The 21,227-nt window shown below is 38.1% G+C and overlaps 1 protein-coding gene across 2 annotated transcripts in view; it reads right to left on the minus strand.

Annotated features, from left to right (window-relative positions):
• Nucleotides 1–5,223: 5,223 nt before the first annotated feature.
• Nucleotides 5,224–21,227, minus strand: part of nlgn2a (neuroligin 2a) — a 167,359-nt gene continuing 151,355 nt past the window's right edge. For both annotated transcript variants that reach the window (XM_047801468.1, XM_047801465.1), the window contains 6 exons: nt 18,534–18,719; nt 12,165–12,430; nt 10,578–10,737; nt 9,707–10,073; nt 8,648–9,434; nt 5,224–6,980 (listed from right to left, as the gene is read on the minus strand). In XM_047801468.1, the coding sequence (XP_047657424.1) occupies nt 6,948–6,980; nt 8,648–9,434; nt 9,707–10,073; nt 10,578–10,737; nt 12,165–12,430; nt 18,534–18,719 (1,799 nt within the window). In that variant the 3' untranslated portion in view covers nt 5,224–6,947. The remainder of the gene's footprint in view (nt 6,981–8,647; nt 9,435–9,706; nt 10,074–10,577; nt 10,738–12,164; nt 12,431–18,533; nt 18,720–21,227) is intronic.

Consider the following 21,227-nt stretch of genomic DNA (forward strand, 5'->3'; position numbering starts at 1 on the left):
TACAGTAAGTAAAGAGAAGATCCTAGTAAAGATAAAAGATATTCATAAGGCATCATAACTCTTAAAAATGCTCATAAGGTCAAAAATTGTTAGTAGAATGTGTCATAGTAACAGGGTTTAGCTTTTGCCTTCTCTAAGATAAAATTGTATTTCCCTTGCTCAGTGTTGCTCTAAGATTGGTACTGCATCACTCTTAAGATGAGATTCATGAGATCATTCTTAGAATGATTCTTATGAATATGGGATCTGATATTTTGTGATTTTCACACACAACAATTCAGTGTTATGAAGAAAAATAAATTAAGAGAGCGGGAGTTCTGCAGAAAGAAACACCTTAATGAAGAGAGAGGTCAATGCCAGACTGGTTTGAACTGACAGAAATGCTGCATCAAAGCCAATTATTCTGTTTATTTTATTATTCTATTATTAAATTTAAGATCAAAAGATGAATGATATAAAAATTCAGGTTTCATTTTCTGATATTTATATCTACATATTTGTACTTTAAAAACACTGAAGTAGACTAATATATTGAAAAATATATTTAGTAAGCTAATATATAGGAAAAAAAAATGTAGGGAGTTCCAAAAGTCATCATACATTAACACATACATTATTCTGATACTTTTAAAGAATGTACAAAACAAAACACTGGGATTTCATCATGAGTGGCAAATAATGTATTGTAAGTTAAGTAACTTTTTTGGCTGTAGTGTAGTATCTGTTCTTATCAGTATAATATTTGATATGTTCCCTATTCAGTGGCCATATATTAAATTTGTATATTAAATGTAAATATAGTTTTGTATGCTATTGACTGGTGTGTTCCTGGATCTAGCACAAATGTGCTCATGTTACTAGTCAGTCCCTATGTGACATTAAATAGAATAACTTACATACAAGCAAGTCATTTTAACCTAAAATTATTGAAGTGTTTATACAACTTTATAAAATGAAAGATCATATACAGTGGTTTGCAAAAGTATCGAACTCCCTGGACCTGATGAGATGTGTTGAGATGTGCTGACATAATGAATCAAATATATAACAAATACATATACTGTAAACATATTCTTCCTGTCAGGATTGTTACTGCAAACTTATGTTCTTGTACAGAGGAAGTCAAAAATAATTATTTGTCAGTAAGTATTTCATAGGAACTTAAAATGTTTTAATTGCTTCAGTCTCAAAGCTTCTAGTAGTTCTAGATTAAAGATACAAGCTTCTAGTAGTTCTAGATTAAAGATACAGTATTTTTAAGACTCACAGTAGATGACCTTCACCTGTGAAAAAATAAAATAGCTGTCATTGTAAAAACAAAAAACACCTTAGTGTCACATTCATCATGGCCAATTTCCCCAGACCAGAAGGAATCATCACTCACAGTTTGAATGTCTTGAAGCAGCAGAACATCTTTCTCTGATGCAGCTTAGCTTCCATTGTCCTTTGTTGTTGAACAGACAAAGGTTATTTTGAGAGAACTCGATGCTGAGTCATGGCTGATGCTATGGGAACGTTCCTTTGCGTATGTGGTGTCTGAAATTATGTGTGAAATCACGCCAATTTATTGGCTAAGAAGGTCATGTAATGAAGCGGATCATGCCAGCAAGCCCATAAAAACGCATTTTTGTCACATTTTGTTTTGTTCAGCTTCTTTGTATTCAGGAAGTATTCTGTTATGTTGGTGTCTATTGTCTGTATTATTGTATAAGACTAGGCAAAAGAAGATAAATAAAGGCTAGGGTCTTTTCTTCTTTATCATGGTGTGCATTGCATGTAATTGCTCTTCGCAATCTCCGCTCTTGCCTGGCTGCATTCCAGGCACCTATGCCTGTGGCTGGAATTCCTGCATCGATCAAGGCAGCATGTCGGCTTTGTGGAGGTTGCAGGTTGAGTTAGCAGAAATGAAATGGGAGACGGGTGAATTCTTTCTCTAATCTTCTTCTAATCTCTAATGCCTCTGGAGCTTGCTTTGTGATTTATCCTAATTTCAAACTGCATTCCACCTCCATGCAGTTGTCACCCATATTTCGCAAACCTCCACACTGAGGTGTCGAGATTGTGGAATAATCCTTACTCTGCCATGTGTTTCCTGAGCCAATCCTAACTATTCAGCCATTGTGAGCCTAGATGAACATTGAACATTATTTCAAGGGTTAAAGAGACATTTACAAGCTATCTCTACGCTTCATTGACTGCATGAAAAAAGGCTGCTCTCCCATTTCCCATCTCCCTGTTTGACTATACTGGCCTTATATCGAAGGCCTACAATCCTGCAGGTTAAGCTTGTGTGGTGCTGCACACAATGGCAATTTTGACCTGCTAAAGAAACTTGTCTGCTGTAAGAAAGGAATCCTTATGCCCAAGGCATAGGGTTTCCATGGATGCCCCCTTGAGGACATCACCACTGCTGCCTCATGTGCATTGGGGTTCAGCCATGGTCACCCATGCTACTGCTCCTTGTGTATTGCCACCTCCTGGGTTAGTCTCTGCCAGCTTGCTGTTTCAGGGCACCAGGCGAAGTGAGCACAACAAAAGATTAACACTTCTCCTAGACTCCCTGGCATTATGGAAGGATGCTTATCTTCACAGTCTCTCCAGGTTCGCTTGCAGGAGCGAAGTGTACCAGTGCCAGGTTATCCCATTAGGCCTAGTCTCATCACTTACCCTTACAAAGTGCATGGAGGCTGCTATGGCATCATTGTATTCAATTATCCAGATGACTGGCTTGTCTTGGCTCATTGAGGGACATGACAGCCAGGTATTGAGATGCTGTGCCCTCCCACATGAGGTCTCTAGGCATCAGGCTCAACCCAGTGAAGTGTGTGCTTTTTCCTTCTCAAAGAGCCACTTTCTAATGTGGACAAACCCCTGTTCTCACCTTTGGTCCCATCTTAGGGCATGTCACTGTTACAAGGCTATTCCGATGGAGGCTTCCCCTCCCTCTTAGACAGCCTTCCTTATGTTTTCATTTCACACAGATTGCCTGAAGACGGGGGCTGTTTTTCTACTGTTGACACACTTCCTCCTGAAACTCAGGGGCTACCTTTGGCGGTCTACTACATCAATCATTAGGTCAATTTGCTCTCTCTTTTCAGGTATTCTCACCAGATCATGTCCTAGGTATAGACCAGATTTCTCTCACTGAGTGCAATTTACAATCCAGAGTGCATGTTCAGGATGCAGGTTTCTGCTGAGGCAAAGGCTGTGCCCAGTAAAAGGCATCTCCACCTGTAGCTGGTGAAATGCATATGGCAATTTTTGGTTAGGCGGAAGTGGCTTTGTTCGCCTCTGAGGAGTCATCTTACTGTAATCTGTGGCTTTCTTTTTTCACCAGACTAAATTTAAACACTATTTTTCATGACAGCTCTGCTCACAGGGGTCCTAGCCAGAGTGTCAGGCAGAATCTCCACCCCTGCCCTAAGATATGAAACCCTCTACATTGAGGTACAGTATATGTGGCAGCCATTGCTGGGAATCATGTGCCTGTTCTCTGGTCTTTCACATTCTGTGTGATGAAAGGCAGCTAAGGCTTTCCTACAGACTGTCTCCCCCCTCCTAGGATCTCTCATTGAAGTCAGTGTAGTCAGACTCTGAGGAGACAATCAAGCTGAAAACAGCTCTGCTATTAACTGGTCATTCGGTCTTTCTGCAGACCTTTGGTTTATTTTTTGCCCTTCACCCTCCACAACACAATTTGGCAGAGCATGAGAGTTTACATCTGCTGTGCCGAGTACAGGTTCTCAGAATTTACACCCATCGCTCGAGTTCATGGGGTAAAACCTCTCTCTTTTAGGCTGCTTTGGCGACTTAAGTAGAACCTTATCTAGGGTATTATGTCGGGTGTAGCTATCTCTAAGTCTATGAGGTGCATTTTGTGGCTTCACCTCTAGGGATTATGGCTCACTCCACTATGTGCATCGCCTTGTCCAGCACTCTGGCTAGGGGCATTTCCCTCCAGGATATTTGTGCTGTGGCAGGATGGTCCTCTTTGCACATCATTATCAGGTTATATAACCTGAACCTGGACCCCACCCTTACAGGGCCAATGGTGTTCTGCTCCCAGTTTGTGGAAGCATTGGTATTGACATTCCCATAACATCAGCCATGACGCATCATCAGGCTTCCCTCGAAAGGGAACTACACTAGGTTAAATATGTAACCTTGTGGAACAAGGGAACAAGTTGTGATGCTGGATACACTCCGGAAGTGTCACACTTCCTTCAGACAAGTAGAAGCTATAGAGTAATGTGACATAGATGACCTTTTAGGGTCTTGCCGGTGCACTCTGCTTCGTCGCATCTTCGTCGCACCTCCTTAGCCAATAGATTGGCGTGATTTCACACAGAGCTTCAGACAACTCTTCTGGTTGGAGCATTCCCATAGCATCATCCATGACGCAGTATCTCATTCCCTTCTCAGGGAACTGGGTTACATACCTAGTAAGTTTTTTAGTTTTAAATTTAAATTTAGGGTTAAATTAAGAAAATTACATTATTAGGGCAGTTGATTAATAATACTACCTAGACAAGGCCATCCAAAAATAAACACACAAAAAAATACAAAAGCCATACAAAGCTTGAGTGTGACACAGTAATGATTTTATTCGGGCGGGTTTCAGAATACTGTATGTGATGCAAAATTAACACAGGCCATGCTACAATTAACATCATCCCCACAGTGAATATGGTGATAGAAGCATCATGCTCTGGGTTAATTTTCAGTCTCAGAGCCTGAAAGTCTTTATAATAGAAGGAGAATGGATGACACAAATTACAGAAGGATAAAAATGTTATACATGTAATTAATGTTGTACTTTTTAAATCCAGATTTGATTCTGTGGCACTGTTTGGGGCAAAAGTTCTACCAATGAGTCGTCTGAAGGGTTAGGATATTTATGCAGGCAGAATGCTTCCGATATAAAAACAAATCTCCGGAGAAATAATCATTCTGACTTGAAAATTTACTTTAAGGGCAATATAAAATATAAATACAGCTATCAAAATCAGTGTAAGTATCATTTGCGATCCAGATGAATCTGGTGACTGAAATGTCCTGAGAAAACCTTATTATAAATGTTTTTAGCCTTTAAACTAAATCATGTAGAATGGTGTGTTTTTGATTGTTTCACTTTTTTCCAGTGTAGTGTAAATAAATCTGCACTTTGACACTGCGAGCTGATTAGGAAGCATGGTTATTCAGTAAACAAACAGTGACGAGTAATGGGCTATGAATGTATTTAATGTTTCCCAGATCAGAGTCACAGCATACAGTGTGGAATAATTTCTAAATCAAACAGAAATATCATCTCCTTATTTATATATTTTCTTTCTTTCTTTTTTTTTTTTAAATAATCATCTATAATAATCATTTTAAGTCCATTATTAACACACTTTTTTCACCTTATCAGGTTTCTGATTTTCAACAAAGAAAGTAAGAACAAGACAACAGGCACAGGTCTGGTACACAGCAGATTTAATCATCAGAAAGAGTTTTCCCTAATGGGAATTTATGTGCTTCTTTTGTCTCCCCCATTTTTTAAACCATAAGGCTGCCAAGATTATTAATGTAGAAAATTAAATTATTTACCAAATAGTAGTCATAAATATGGTAAAAATCCTGCAGTTGCTTTTGAAAAGGAAAACAGAAAGGTTTATTAATTTATAAAGATGAGTGTCTCTAAAATGAGATGAACAAAAGCACGCCAGTGCTTAAAGCAGTGGTAACATACATTCGGGGTTTTTTTATGAAATGGAGGAAATCTTACACATTCCCCATGCTGCTTTTTAGGTTAAATGCTACTGTAAGAGGCCCAAGAACAACAGCACTTCATACTAGCCTCCATTACACACAGTGACTGAAACCAGTGACTATAACTTACTGAATGAACAGCCAGAATATGATTGTTAGGGGTTGGACAGTTTGGTTCTTTCTAAAGAGCAGACAACCTTCCTGTTGCTTGTAAATTCTTTAAATCTTTAAACTGTATAAAGATCAGAAAAAAAGATTTATATGCTGATCTCTGTGGTAGCTGAATTAAACTTGAACCTGTTGTAATGTTCAAAAAAGAAAGCATTTCATTCACTCATAAAACAAACAAACAAACAATAAACAGAATATTTACAAATATTTTTGTTGTTTTTTTCTTACACTGAAAAATGTACAGTTAAGTATTCTTCTCTGTATATGATCTTTGCTTAGTATATGCTTTCTGAGAACCCGGAGCTTCACTAGGAGAAGAAAGTCTCCATTGTTCACAATGTCGCCCTCTAGTGGTTCAGCATACAAAAAACTCAGAAATAAAGTGTTTTTTTTTGTATACCTCATGTCCATTTCCACTCTGGTATGATTTGCTAAGTTTGGCCATGCTTCCTACCACAAATAGTGATCACGTGGCCAGAGCAGTCCAACAAGTAAAACTCTGAATCATTATTCACAGTTTTTTTTCCCCATGGAACAGTCTGTTATTTATGTATTGATGGTTTTGTGTGCCTCTAAGTTCAAATCCAATATGAACTGAATCCAATATGTTGTCCAGCATACGGGATCACTAGTATGCTATTCAGGCAAGGCTATGGACATTTCTATATGTTACAATGCACTGTGCTGTTTCACACTTCAGTCTCATTTAGCTACAGCAGCAGTCAAAAGTTCTTCCACATATAAGCTTGTAGACAAAAGTGTATATCTCCACCCTTTCACTCCCAGAACTCAGAATGAGACAAAAAATTATATAGTAGTAAAAAATAATGGAGAAATAAATTAGATTCCATAATTCCGTGGGTTTGTGTGTGTGTCACACCTTCCTTATCTAATTTCAAGAGAAGGTCAGTGCATGTACAGTACAATCAGGCTATACAGTGATAAAAAAGAAAGCTAAGCAAGCCTCAAATTGACTGATGTATCCTCATTGTGTTGAACGTCTAGGCTTTTTTCGTCTGCCTTGATCACATTGGCATCTTGAAGGGTCCATCTGCCACCTGTAGTGGCACATAACATTCATTTTAGTGCCTCCCTTTTCTGTGCTTATTGTAACCATATATAAGGAGCGTGCAGTATTACGTCACACAGAAATTCATTTGATGTTAAGGGCTCAGCTTCACTAAAATTCACTCGCAAATGTATACAAAAAAGATTCACTACATGCTCAGCAGCAGCTTGAATAATAGTGTGCCTGAATGTTGACAAAAAGTACAATGGAGTAACTTCATGTGGGGAAATACAAAAGATGTAAAATTTACACTAGAGGTCTGCAACTATTCTTTCTTGCACAGCTTTTTCATTTAGCATTTTTAAACTTCCCTTCGGTAAGAAATGTTCTCGCAAGGTGCTGACATGCATCTCACAGCTCATACACATGTTCTGTACATGCACAAATGCACGCACACACAAAAGCATACCGACTCACACCCTCTAGAATACTTAAAATGAACAGTCTCTAGAAATAAAAGGTGCAAACAGGAGAAAGACAAAATGACGTGTGAAGGCAGAAAAACAAGTGTAACCCTGTAAAGATTTTTCCTAAGCCCCATTATACAAGCTGAAAAATGGCTACATATGTGCATCATGTGTAACAGCGCCATCTGACTTATGACAGTTCACTAGTATACTGAAGAGAAAATACTGCCTTCTACAATGGCCAAATCTCAAACAATAGCACCAATAATTATACACTGGTATGAAAGAACATCAGGGTAACACCACAAGTGGCAGAAAAGACAGTGGTGTTGGTGGTGCACACAAGAGCAAAGCAGGTAAGAAGGTTTTTGAGCTATGAGATGTTCAGTAAATTGTTAAAACAGTGCTATTGTGTCCAATTGTACCTATAAACAACCAACTTCTGCCAATGATTTATATATACAAGAAGAAAGCCACTTGATTTTGTTTATGAAAAATGAGAATGAATAAGACAACAAAATCTGATAGAAAGCAAGCAGGCTGGCACTTTCTTTCCACTGCCAGATCAATGGTGTTATTTTCTCAGATGTATTTTGGATCTCGTTGCAGAGGTGCATTATAGTACTTGGCACCAAGATTGCTGGTAGAAAGAACAGAACAATGTGTTGTGTATCATTTGCTTATTACACATATGTTGTGGATAAAACTGACTCCCCTGCGCATCACACTAGATCACAGAGCATGTCCAGATGATTTGATGAGGACAGAGATGTAGTGCAAGATTAGAGACAAAATAATAGAGGGAGCAAAGACAAAAAGACAAACACTAGAGGAATCTCTTGAAAGAAGAAATGTAAGGCTGATAGATATAGTCATTCAGCCTAGAGAGGGAAGAGCAAAGAAAACTAGAAAAATCCTACAATTTCTCTCTCACATATATACATATATATATATATGTGCACATGAGACCATTCCTGACAGTCACTTTCTCCCTGACGGACTACTCCTTTCCACTTAGAGCACTAAGGGAAAAAAATCCCAAAGTGACACTTAATGGACAATGTGTCCTTGTTAACTGTAGCTTGTCTTATCTGAAAAAGCAGTTTTTCTAATGCAAACATATGCAGCTCATTAATGCTGTTCATGGTTGTCTATAAGAGGAGAACCAGGAGGCCCCATTTTACTTCATCACCAAGGAGCATGAGAGAGAAGGATAGAGAAGGGACAGGAAAAGATGGCAGTACTATACACGGGTGGTGGAGTGCTGGTGAGGCAGTGTGTTGTTGTGGCTGGTGGTGGAAGGAAAGGCGCTGAAGGCGTGGAGCTGCTGCATGCCTGCAATGCTGCTAGGTATCATGGTGATGGTGTTGGGAGTCATAAGAGGAACATCATCTGGTGCCCGCCGTAGTGCCAAAGTGTAGTCCGGGGGGCATGCTGGTCGCAGTGGCTCCATGTCCCGCTGCTCAGATCGCTTCAACTGCAGAGACATGAGCTCCTCCTCTTGGCTGTGCGCCAGGTCATTGGCTGGTACGCCACGCTGTGGGGATAAGCGGTGACGCCGTGATTCATGCCGCCGGTCTCGTTTGTAGTAGAGTGCAGCAAATGCGAGGATATTGAGGAACAGCAGAGATGCACCCACTGCCACTGTGACACTCAACTCAGTGGAGTAATCACGTGCATCACTAGGAAATGGAGAAAAACGTGGCCTCTCTGAGCCCTCAGGATCTGGATCTGGAGGGAAGGTGGGGTACGGTGGTCGTGTCGCATGTGCATCAGGGCTCTTCCAGTGTGGAGGTCGTGGGGGCAGGCGGGTGGTCAGGAACGGGAGTTCTTCATGCAGGTTGTGCAGGTGAGGCACCAGCTCCAACCAGAAGGCTACTTTGTTGGCACGGTAGTTGTCACGGATACGTGGCTTCAGGCCAATATGCAGGTACTGCTTGTCCTTAGAGTTGAACTTGGTCCAGATGACCTCCTCAAAGCGGTTTGGCTTTGTATGGATGAACTTGGTGTCCTGGGGGACTGGCAGGTTAGGATCCCTGATAAAGAATAAGTTTAAGATAAGAAAGCTTAAATCAGACAGTTTCATTGCATGTAAAACCTTTTTTAGCTGACCTATGATTATGCAAAACCAAAATGCACTATTTCTGATTAACCAGAGAAGAACTTGGTTACAAAAGACTTATAAATTCAGTTCCATGCTTTCAACACAATAAGAAAATGAAGGTCTTTATCATAAAAACAGCATTTGAGAGTGAACTTATTAAAAGTGGATACAATCTGAATGGATGTAGGTGGCTCAAAAACATACCCAGTTTTGGCAAAGTTGGTCCAGTATGTCATGACCACTGCACTGAGCATGACATCATTCTTGGAAAAGTTGCACGGGAACAGGTCTGTTGCTCCAATCATGGGGACACCAAACACGTACGGGATCTCATCCCCATGTGCAGCATCTGCCCACTCAGGCCGTGTCTCTGTCTGGCAGTGATGATAAAATGTGTAGAAATATACTGGGGACTGGTAATCTGCATGCAGCTTGGCAGTGGCCACAGCTGGAGCCACCCACTGGTGGTCTGTGAATAATGCCAGCAGGGTCTTACGCCGCATTTCACCATTATCACGATCTGCCCAGTCTGTGTACATAAATTTGATGGTCTCCCTCAAAATGTCTTTACCTAGAGAAAAATTGAATAAACAAAAATTTAAAAGAGAGAAGAATGAATGGCATACATTTCTAAAATTAGAAGTGTAAAGAGGGAATACATCTTTTTAAAAGTTTTATTCCTTCATTAAATATTTGTATTCATACCCATGATTATAATGGAGACCCCAGTGTGTATGATTTAGAGACAGACTAAAAGGCTTCTGGTGATTAAATCCCATTTGTTTATACAGACCCAGACTCATCATTCTTTAAAGCAATTTTTTAAAATTAATAATTAATTAAAAAAAATATATCCACCAAACTCTCATCCTAAATGCTGAGAAACAACCTTGGTAATGATCACACAAACTCATGACTACACTCAGAAACACTCCAATATAGAGACAGTGCTGTATGAGACCACAGACTGTGTAAGACTGCAGAACATCCATTCTAGTTTGTGGAACTTCAGAACATTTTGATTGCATTTTGTAATCCCTCCAATTAAGCATAACTAAGACTTCATAACACTGACCTTCAGGATATCCATAGAGATTGTCCACAAAGTTGGAAATAGTGTAATCGAAGGCTGCAGCTGAAATTCCCTCCTCACTTTCTGAGCCACCATCATCCACAAACTTCAGGCCCTCTCCCTGGTTTACACCAATCAAAAGGTCATAATTCAGGAACTCCCCCTAGTGGACACAGTGTGGAGGTTACAACATTAGGCCATCAAATCACAAGCAAATCACACATTTCTGATTCTCCAATAACTGATAGGCAACAACTGGCTCATTGCTAAAAAATCATTGTTTTCATAGCTCTGTCTATTAATCCTAACAGAGAGAGCATGAAAGGTATCTTTTAGCAGAAAATCAGCAAACCTCAGCATTATTATTTAATCAAATGTCATGCAAAACTGCATTGAAATAATTATTTAGTATCAGACCTGGAACAAAGAAAGAGCTTTCATCTTACATCAATGCATACTAAGTGATTTGCAAAGAACTATAATGCAACATGCAATTAGTGATATTCTAAGCTCAAATAGAAGTAAAAATAAGGCTAATTTAGGAGGAATTAGGACCATTTTGGCAAAGCTTCTGGAAACAGTAACAGCATTGAGCCTCTTCTTGTAAAGTCTAATGACACATGTAGGAAAGAAACTTGTGCCACTTCTCTTTGCAGCATATTTCAAACTCGTTCCTGCCTTTGCTACATTTGTGAACATGAAACTCCGCTTTATGAACACAAGTTATCAATAGAAATCAAAACTAAAGACTGAGAAGGCTTTTCTAAAACATAGGTTTTGTATTTTTTATCAGACCATTACTGAAAGTTCCATCTAAGCCTGACTTGTAACTTCCTGTCAAAAACAACCAAGTTTTAGTATTTAGGATACTGATATTTTCAATACTCATAAGAGCAATTAGAAAATATTCTATATTGCTCTAATTCAAAATTACAAAAAAATAAATGGATGCACCAACTTGGAGGAGCTGGAATATCTACTGGCTCATGCTGCAAGTACTGACAAGGACCTTAACAAAACACAACCTAAAGACAAATCAGTCAGGAAGGATAAGAGGAGATTTGTTGTCTATGGCTATCACCCGCAAAACCGTTCAATTATTGGGGGTGTCTTGTTATTGCCTCTCCTGTGCACCTACTTGTTGCTTTCTCTTGCAGCAAAGCAGGTGAATCTGATTCACAGTTACATAAACTTCCTAAATAGACAGATTGATATCCCTGACATTTAGTTGACCAACCTAAACTAACACACTCATTTTGTGATGATTATGTGTTCTAAGAGAAATCTATCGTGTCCAGTTGTTGGATTGTGTAAAGTTTCTATTTTATAAACAGAATTTAAAATTCTCTTAGAAAGTTCCAATAGTTTTAGGAGCTCTCTGTTAAAAATGGACACAGTCCATGTGGTCCTCAGGTCATAACAGCTTAATGTTTTCAATGATTTAACTCATTATTTCTGGGAACCAGGACTGGGGAGCTGCTGAATATTTCTGTGCCCCCGTGTCATAATAAGCACAGAAACTAAACTAATCCGCCTCAGGCAAGTGGCATGCTTACTCTATAGCTGAACCTTAACGCTATTTAATGGTACCTGTTGCATGAGAATCTCTGGGTCATCAGGCACCACATCTCCATCTACCACAGGGCCGAAGGCAACATGATAGCGTGCAGGTTGTATATCCTGATCCACTAGCTCCCTGAAGCTTTTTCTCCTCAGGCAGTCCACCAGATCAGCAGTCTCACTGTACGAGCAGCCAACCTTACGCGCCAGGATTTTGGTGTATTTTAGCGGTTGATAGTTGATGGACCAGCTGGAGATGGCTGAACCGCTCTGGGCAATAGCTCTCTGGAAGAGGCCTGCAGGACACCACAATCTCAGCATGTTACCTTCAAGTGTAATTATTATTAGGAATTTTAGGAAATTTGTAGGAAAATTATTAGTAGGACATTTTTAAATTCATTTATATTGCTGTGATCCTGCAGGTTTTTGAATACTGAAAACTGATGGCTAATATTATGTATTAAAAACGTTGCACAGAGTATTTGTTTGATTATCATCTATTTCACTTTGAATGATGTAAAAACAGTGATGATTATGTAGAGAAAGCTACTGTGAGTGGAAAAGATGCAACCATGATCTGTTAAGCCCAAGAATTTCCTATCATCAAAAATGGAGGTACACATTTAATGTAGGAATGATACTACACCTTTTAGTACAACCCTTTTCTCCTTGAATATTTTCATTAAAACATTGCAGCCTACTTGATACAGTCCATTAGGAAAACCTTTATAGCAAGTTATTAGGTTGTTAAACACAGTGATTAGTAGTTAAACACGGTGCTGTTCCCATCGATCAGCAAATAAATCTGCTTCTGCATTCTAAAAATATGAAGAAGAAGGTTGTGTTTTTTTCTCATTTTACTCAGAGGGAAGTAGTGATACTATGCTTAAGGCTCTGGGTTGTTGCTCTGGTGGTCAGGGTTCACTGGCACAGCACTGCCAAGCTGCAGATTTTGAGCCCTCTCTGCACCAGGGGTTCTGGGTCATGGCAGAACCCGTGCTCTCACCCCAACTATCAAAACAAGCTGGGATAAGTAAAGAAAATAATTTTAATAACAACGACCATCTTTCAACTTAAAACACATTCAGCACATTTCAGGCTGTAAACAAGGGCAGGCTAAGTATAAAAATCTGCTGAAGAACAGGAGACCCCTAACTTTTAAGCAGTATTGTTTCATTATATTATTTGATCTATTCACAAGGATTTAGTATAAGCACTGATTTGAGGCTGCTCTATCTAATTCAGTATTAAGCACCAACACTATCTAGCTTCCACCTTGCTAATCTATTTGTTAATTCTATAGAGAGTTATTGAGTCAATAACAGTAGAATAAAACACGTGTTTGCCTTATTTCAAGGCTTCAAATGTGTCCAGATGTATTATTTACTAATGTTATTTACACTTAGCAGTCTTAAAGACACTAACAGTGTTATTTCTGCTGGAAAAAGAATGTTATAACACATAAAGTCACACAGAAGATCAGGAATAAAATAAATAAAAAATACAAAAGGATATCAGTTTATATATCCTTCTTATCCATACACTGAATATGCAATATACACTGTGTGCAAAAGGCATAATACCTGCTGTGAATAATTTGAACCTTTGCTTCTTTTATCTCATAATTTAATTATTAAAGGTTATGAGACTTAATCTAGGAAATATAATGTGACTGTAGTAGACTGTAATTAAGTGGCTGCTAACGTGCCCTGTGGTCTTTTTCTGCATGCTTCCGCATCTCACAAATGTCAGAGAGCACAACAGAAGTCCAAATGCATGTAAAAAGAAAGGAAATGTAGAATGTGAGAGCTGTCTAGAGTTCATTTGAGAATGTTCACGTTGGATGTGTCGACTCTGTTGAAGCTTCACATAAATACAGAAAGTTAAGTAATTTAAAATAAACTAATCCGTCAACAGATGTCGTGCTGCGACTTCCAGTATGAGCAACCTAGCAACATGTTGCTGATAATAATGAGAACTATTAAAATAAAATTACTCCTTCTTGCAGGAAAACAATGTCTTTGAAGAGTTTCAGTCAGGTTTTAGGCTCAATCATAGCACAGAAACTGCGGATGTTAAAGTTACAAATTACTTGTTTTTTGCTTTGACCCAAAACTGCATGTCACTATTAGTTCTACTTAACCTTAGAGCTGCATTTGACACTATAGATCACAACATTCTCTGTGTAACATTCTATACAACAATACCTGTTAACATGCAAAATTACACAGGTATTCAGGCACAGGCTTTAAGTTGGTTTAGATTCTACCTGTCTGATAGATACTATTTTGTAGATTTAAATCCTGCAGTTTATTGAGTTAATTATGGGGTCTGTCAAGGATCAGTTTTAGGACCTCTACTTTTCTCTATATACATGCTTCCCTTGGGAAGCATCATTAGAAGGCATGGGATTAGTTTATATTGTTATGCTGACAATACCCCGTTCTATATCTCATCAATACCTGATTAAATATCTAAATTGTCTAGTTTAAGACAATAATTAAGAAATAAAACATGGGATGACCTGTAATTTTTATTGTAAAATTCTGATAAGACAGAACTATTACTTATCATTTCAAAAACCAGTACACAGAAACTCTCACAATTCAACTTCCATTCAAAAAAAAAAACTTCCTAACTCAACAGTGAAAGACCTGGGTGTTATATAAGACAGCAACTTGTGTTTGGAAAATCATATTGCCCATATTACAAGCACAGCCTTATTCCAACTTAGAAATATTGCCAAGCTAAGAAACATCCTATCTGTATCTGATGCTGAGAAGCTAATTCATGCATTCATGACCTCCAGACTGGACTATAATAATGCATTACTAGGTGGTTGTATGCATCTTCAATAAATATGTTACAGTTAGTGCAAACTGCAGCTGCCAGAGTTCTTACCAGGACAAGAAAATATGATCATGTAACCCCAGTTTTATCATCTCTACACTGGCTACTTGTTAAGTTTAGAATTGATTACAAACTGCTGCTACTTACGTACAAGGCTCTTAACTATGTAGCTCCCATGTATCTAACCAGACTTCTAACACGTTACAATCCTTCATGCTCTCTGAGATCACAAAACTCAGGACTTCTGGTAGTTCCCAGAATATCAAAATCTGCTAAAGGCGGTAGAGCATTTTCATATTTATCTCCTAAACTTTACAATACTGTTAGTGTTCGGGGTCAGACACACTTTCTCAGTTTAAATGTAGATTAAAGACATATCTCTTTAGTCAGGCAAACACATAATACTTCCCATGCTCTATTACATCTGATCAAATGCACATTATCAGCTAGTGATTGCTAATATTATGAACAGCAGCTATGCTAATTCCTATTCACTGCTTTTTCTACCCATTAGGAGGCATCCAGTAACTGTACCAGCTCCAGTAGTGTTCCATGTCATGAAGATTTTGGACCTTCACAGAGATGAGGCCAAACCTGTGAGGATCCTGAAGCATCTAGAGATGTACCAGCTCCAGTTTGATTCCGCTTCATGAAGTATTCAGACATTCTATGAGGAGATGCCAACTACATGTGGCCTTTTAAGAACAACAACCTCCATATCAATACACAATTGCCAGACTATATACTGTATTTATAAATCACACCCTCTACAGTCACCCAAATGAGTCTGTTTTGAGTCTGGTTCCTTTCAAGGTTTCTTTCAAGGTTCCAACTAAGGGAGTTTTTCCTTTCCACAGTCGCCTCAGTCATCTCAGGCTTATTCATTGGGATAAATACAAACACATTTAAATATAAGTCTAATAATTTTTGTATTATATTAATCTACATATAATATTGAATTTCTTATATTATGTTTTGTGAAGCTGCTTTGAGAAGATGTCCATTGTTAAAAGCACTATACAAATCAATTTGAATTAAATTGAAAATTAAGTCTGATTTTGTTAGCTGGATTACCCCATATTACGCTACATTCTTCTGAGTATGTTTTCTTTTTTTTTTGCCTTCATGACCAGCAATGGGAAATAGTCTGCTGGTCAGCCCTTCTCTTCATTTTTAAAACTAAAGTACCTGTAGTCTTAAAGTCAAATGTCAGTAATCAAATGCTGAGTCAACAGTTGGGTGTTACAAATGTGTGAAAGATGTTTCTATCTAATTTATTATGACAAACTCGCAATTGATTTGGAACCCCAATTAGGTGATACAATAAATTGAGTCTACAGTACATATGTTTCAGTTTGTTCCTTTTACAGGGAGTTTCTGTGACAGGACATAGTTGGAGAAAAGACCAGGAGCAAAACAAACACAGAACAATGTGAAGGTTACAATGAAAATGAAACATGAAATAATAATTGAACACCAGTGTAATTACAGTTAAAGCCAATGTTATACATTCAGGCAAAAGACAATTACATCAGTTAAGGTATCTTCTCCATTTTGAAAATAATACTTAATATGAGATAGATTCATTTCAGCTTTTATTTGCAATATCAGATTTTTAGTGGGTCAAAAGGTTACAGTTTTTTAGTATTTGGTGGAATTGCATTTAAGGCATTAATTCTAATTAATGTTTCTGCTCATTGTTGTCAATTTCTCCTGAGGAAAGTCAGTATGTTCCTGGTCCTTGATGCCCAGGGCTTTGTGTCTGGCCAGTCCAATAATTTCATTTTGTTAACCCATTTTCTTACAGCTTTGGTGATATGTGCAATATCTGTTGGAAGACCCTATTACAACCAAGTTTTTATTTTCAGGCTGAGACCCTGAGCTTTTCCTTCATTGTTTCTACATAATCCTCCTTTCCTAATGATGGCATCTACTGTATTTTCTGAAGAACACCAGTCCACTTTACACCTAAACACTGTTTAAAGTCACTTTTATGTATGTAAAAGTTTGACCCACTGAAATTCTGACATACTAAATTAAATCTGAAATAAATCAATAAGTCTGTAATGTATTATTAAAACAAACAAACAAGCAAGCAAACAATCAAAAAATCTCGTGTGAACAAAGAAATGTAAATGTGTCACAATTATTTTGAACACTTCCCCACCAGACCACCAGAGGGCAACAAAGTCCATATTTGATTTTGTTTAAGTTACAATGCGCTTTAGTTCTGATTCTTGTCTTTTCTCCTGTCCTGTCATTGGTTGTTGCCTTAATATTTCTGGATTATTCACACCGGTTTAGTATTAAGTCAACAAAGTCACAAAATTAAAGACCCTGTATTTCACCCAGTTTTTGTCTTGCAACTGTTTGATACCACTGTGTTTGTTATGCTGCAGCACTATTCTAGAGTTTGTTTTTGCTTTGTTTCTGAGTTTCAGCTTTATAGCTTTTATGTTAATTAAAGGATTTCTGCAATTGCATTCACCTTCAGCCCTGTAACATCAAGTTGTGATAAACCGAGAATGAATATCTTTAACCTAGGTGAAGTTAAACATTTGGTTAAATTAAGCTGAACTGAACAAACAAAGGTTTTCTTCTTCTTTTATTTGCCCATGTTTATTCATCTGCTTTTAGCATCCAAATTCCCAATTACTAAAGCAGTCTGAGGTTTTTATTTGTGCATGACTGCATTCTCACTGCGTATAAACATGACATCTCGTTACTTTAGAACTGAGGTCTTCCTAAGGGGGTTAACACAGATAACTGACTAAAGCTGAGCTGAAATGGTTGGCATTCATAGACAACACTTGTCAAGGCTTACCTTCTGTGACTGACAAGTCAGGGTGTGGTGAGGATGACAGTGAGGATGAGGATGTTAGAGATGCAGATGGACACTTTTTTGACAATGGAGAAGAGTAGATAGTATGGAGACACACACAGCAGTGACAATGAGTGTAGCGACTGTAAGTGGGTAAAAAAACTGTTAGATAATTGGATAAGGAATAATTCAGACATGCATCAAGGGATAATTCAGACATGCATCAAGACAAAAAAGGTTTTACATGTCTAAAAAATAGAGACTTTATAGCAAATTTATAATAATAACAACCGGTATTTGATAGACCTTTCTAGCTAATTTAACAATATAGTGTGGTGTACATGTATTTAGGATAATTTAGCACCTACGGTGTCATTTACAAATTTTGGGAACAGAAATATTAAGGTAAATGAAAGCTGTTACAGCCACATGAAGAGCTAAAATATTTAAGTAAAATTTCTCGTTCTCTTTTCGTGTTTACATTTATTTACTGTACTTTCCATTCATATCATATTTGGAAAGGTACTAGAAAAGGAAACATCTCACCCTCTTTCATCAGCATTTTGTATGTAATTCAAAGTTTAATTCAAATTTTTATTATGCAATTTTCATTTTAACTTAACATTGCTATTGAAAACAACTGCATTCGCAATGACCTAATTTAAATATTTTCAAAGTTTGTTTTACACGTGACATTATTTACAAAACTCTGCCACTAAGAGTCTTACCCTCAGAGTGATGGGAGAGGATTAGCAGGTTGATGCATGTGGCTCCAGCTCCTGAGCCAAAGATGGTGATGCGCTCTGGATCACCTCCAAAGTGGCCAATATTCTCATTCAACCAGCGCAAAGCTTGTATCTGGTCCAGGAGCCCATAGTTCCCTTTAGCAGACTGATCTCCAGTACTGAGAAACCCTGTGGAAGAGTGAAGCAAAAAATTATCGTTGTTGAAACATCAGTTCTTGGATAAGGACAGCATAGCCAGGAGGCAAATCACTAATATTTAATATTTTTTCTCAAAACCCATGAGTTAAGAAGTCATCCAATAGCTAGATATTTCTTGCCAGAAACAAGCAGTTTTGATGCCATTCAGACCAAAACCAAGGTACAGTTAAAACCAATAGATACAAAAGACTAAAAAGAGCCATGGGATAAAAGAGCAAAAGAGAGAGGCCCAGAGTAAATGAAAAAGGGAACAGAGAAATTAGAGAAGGAATCAGAGAGAGGAATATAGAATGAGAGGGAAAAAGGGAATGAGAGTGAGAATTGCAGTAGGGAAAAATGAAATGAGAAGGAACTTAGGTTGTGCTGGGTATTTTGAGAATAGATAAAGAAACTGTTTCATTTGTATCTAGCAACACTACTGCTACATGATTAAAGCTTTAGTTACGCGGTGTTACGCGGTCAAGCTTGACTCTGCATAGAAAACACACAGATGCTGAGTTTTCAAACATGCATTGCAATGCACTTCTTCCTTTTCCCATATGTATTGTTTCTCATAAATAATATAGAATATATAACATAGAAAAAAATGAACGGACTTTCTCAGACAAAATATGTTGTAAATAGGTTGTAAATATGAATAGTATCATGACATGTAACATAACTGTCTGTCCAACTACAGTTTTACAGACATGTCTTACAGAACTATCTGCTGAGGACCACAATACCTGAACCCTCTCTCACATTCACACTAGTCCAATTACTAATCAGACCCTGGCACAAACACAGTATACAAACACATTCAGTTCACTCATTTTTTGTGAAGTATACATACTGTGTTGTTCATCATCAGTTGATGCCAAGCATTGTTATTGTGTTTGATTGCCCATTGTGACCTTGCTTCTTTGTATCTCAATTTCTGCATTTTGCCTAGCCCTTTTATTGTTGTTTGTTGATTGCCTGTTCCTGACTTTGATTTTGACTCATCTTTAATTTTTTGCCTGAACTTTATTATACTGTTTTACCTGCATTTGGGTCCATGCATCTATCCTGAATACCTCACCTCTTTATGGACCCAACAGACAGCAAAAAGTTGTGCCAGGCAACCACTCCAGCCTATGCTGTTCCCTGACCTATAATCACTTATAAATTGCTCATCCAGAAAAGAATCATGAAACATGGAGCTAAGAAGCACCACTTTGAACAACTAAAGGATGACCACCACTGCACCACTTCCGAAACATCCAGACCCCATAATCATAGTTTAGCTGGATGGGAGGGGACATGCTCTTTCAAAGAACAGGAGACAAACCCATTCCCCATCCAGTGCCCTTATTCCCTATTAAGCTATGATCAGCGGACAGTAATTAATACACATGTAACCTAGATGGGAGGCCTTCACCCATTCATAATCTATATAGACCACATGAACCTGGAGCACATCAAATCTGATGTAACTTGGTTCGGGCACATTAGGCACTGTTTTTCTAAAGACTGAACTTCACTCTTACCTATTGGTCATGGATCTAAGAATGCTAATGACTCACTGCCCCTTTTCAATTCTTTTTTAAGACACTCAACTGGGACACAAACAGAGAAATTAGGGAGGTCAAAAGAGTAAGAGTCCCTACCCAGTGCCAAGCAGGAAGGATATCTGTTCCTGTATCACTGCAGGACAAACTTATCTCATGAGCTCACACTTCTACCACAGGACACTAAGGCAAGTATACTTGTGACCATGCAAGATATCCATTAATTTGTATACTCAGCACACCTGTATTGTTCCATGAATACTACCCACAGATAAACCCCTTCCTTTGCCCACACCATAAAAAACATGTTCTCACATTGCCATCAATATAATCACTGATCTCCCCCCTTCCCTGAAATACAAGCTCATCCTGGTAGAGGTGGATCAGTTCTTCAAATCCTCAGGGCTTATATCCATGCAGGGCCCACCATCAGCCTTTGAAATTAGTGAACTGGTATTTGACAAAGTGTACCAGTACATTTTCTACTAGTGATTCATACTTTCTTATCTCTCTTTCCCTTATGTCTTGTTTACTAGGTTCTTTGTTAATCTATTTCTACGATATGCAGCTTGGCAGACATGTTCAAAGTACAGATCCATTTAAACTAATAATGACTATGTCGTTTGGTGTGTTATGCTGGATTAATTAAAACAACTGAGAGAAAATTCTAGAATTATTTGGAAGTTTATAAACTGAATATGTATTGTCATCTTTCTCTTTCTCTGTCCTCCTTCTCACCTTTCCAAATTCCATAAAACAGCAATGAGCAATATCAATAGCAAATGTGTGTTTCTGCAATATTTTGCTGCTTGCCAGTGTGTAAGCTAGTGTGCTAATCTGAGATGAAGTGTGCGTGTTTGTGTGTGTTTGTGTGTAAGAGAGAGTGAGTGGAACTGGAGAGAGTCCAGTTCTATATCACGTTAGGATAATTATAGGCTTGTGCTTGTTT

This window comes from Tachysurus fulvidraco, chromosome 1 (assembly GCF_022655615.1).
Source record: "Tachysurus fulvidraco isolate hzauxx_2018 chromosome 1, HZAU_PFXX_2.0, whole genome shotgun sequence".
Taxonomy (NCBI): domain Eukaryota; kingdom Metazoa; phylum Chordata; class Actinopteri; order Siluriformes; family Bagridae; genus Tachysurus; species Tachysurus fulvidraco.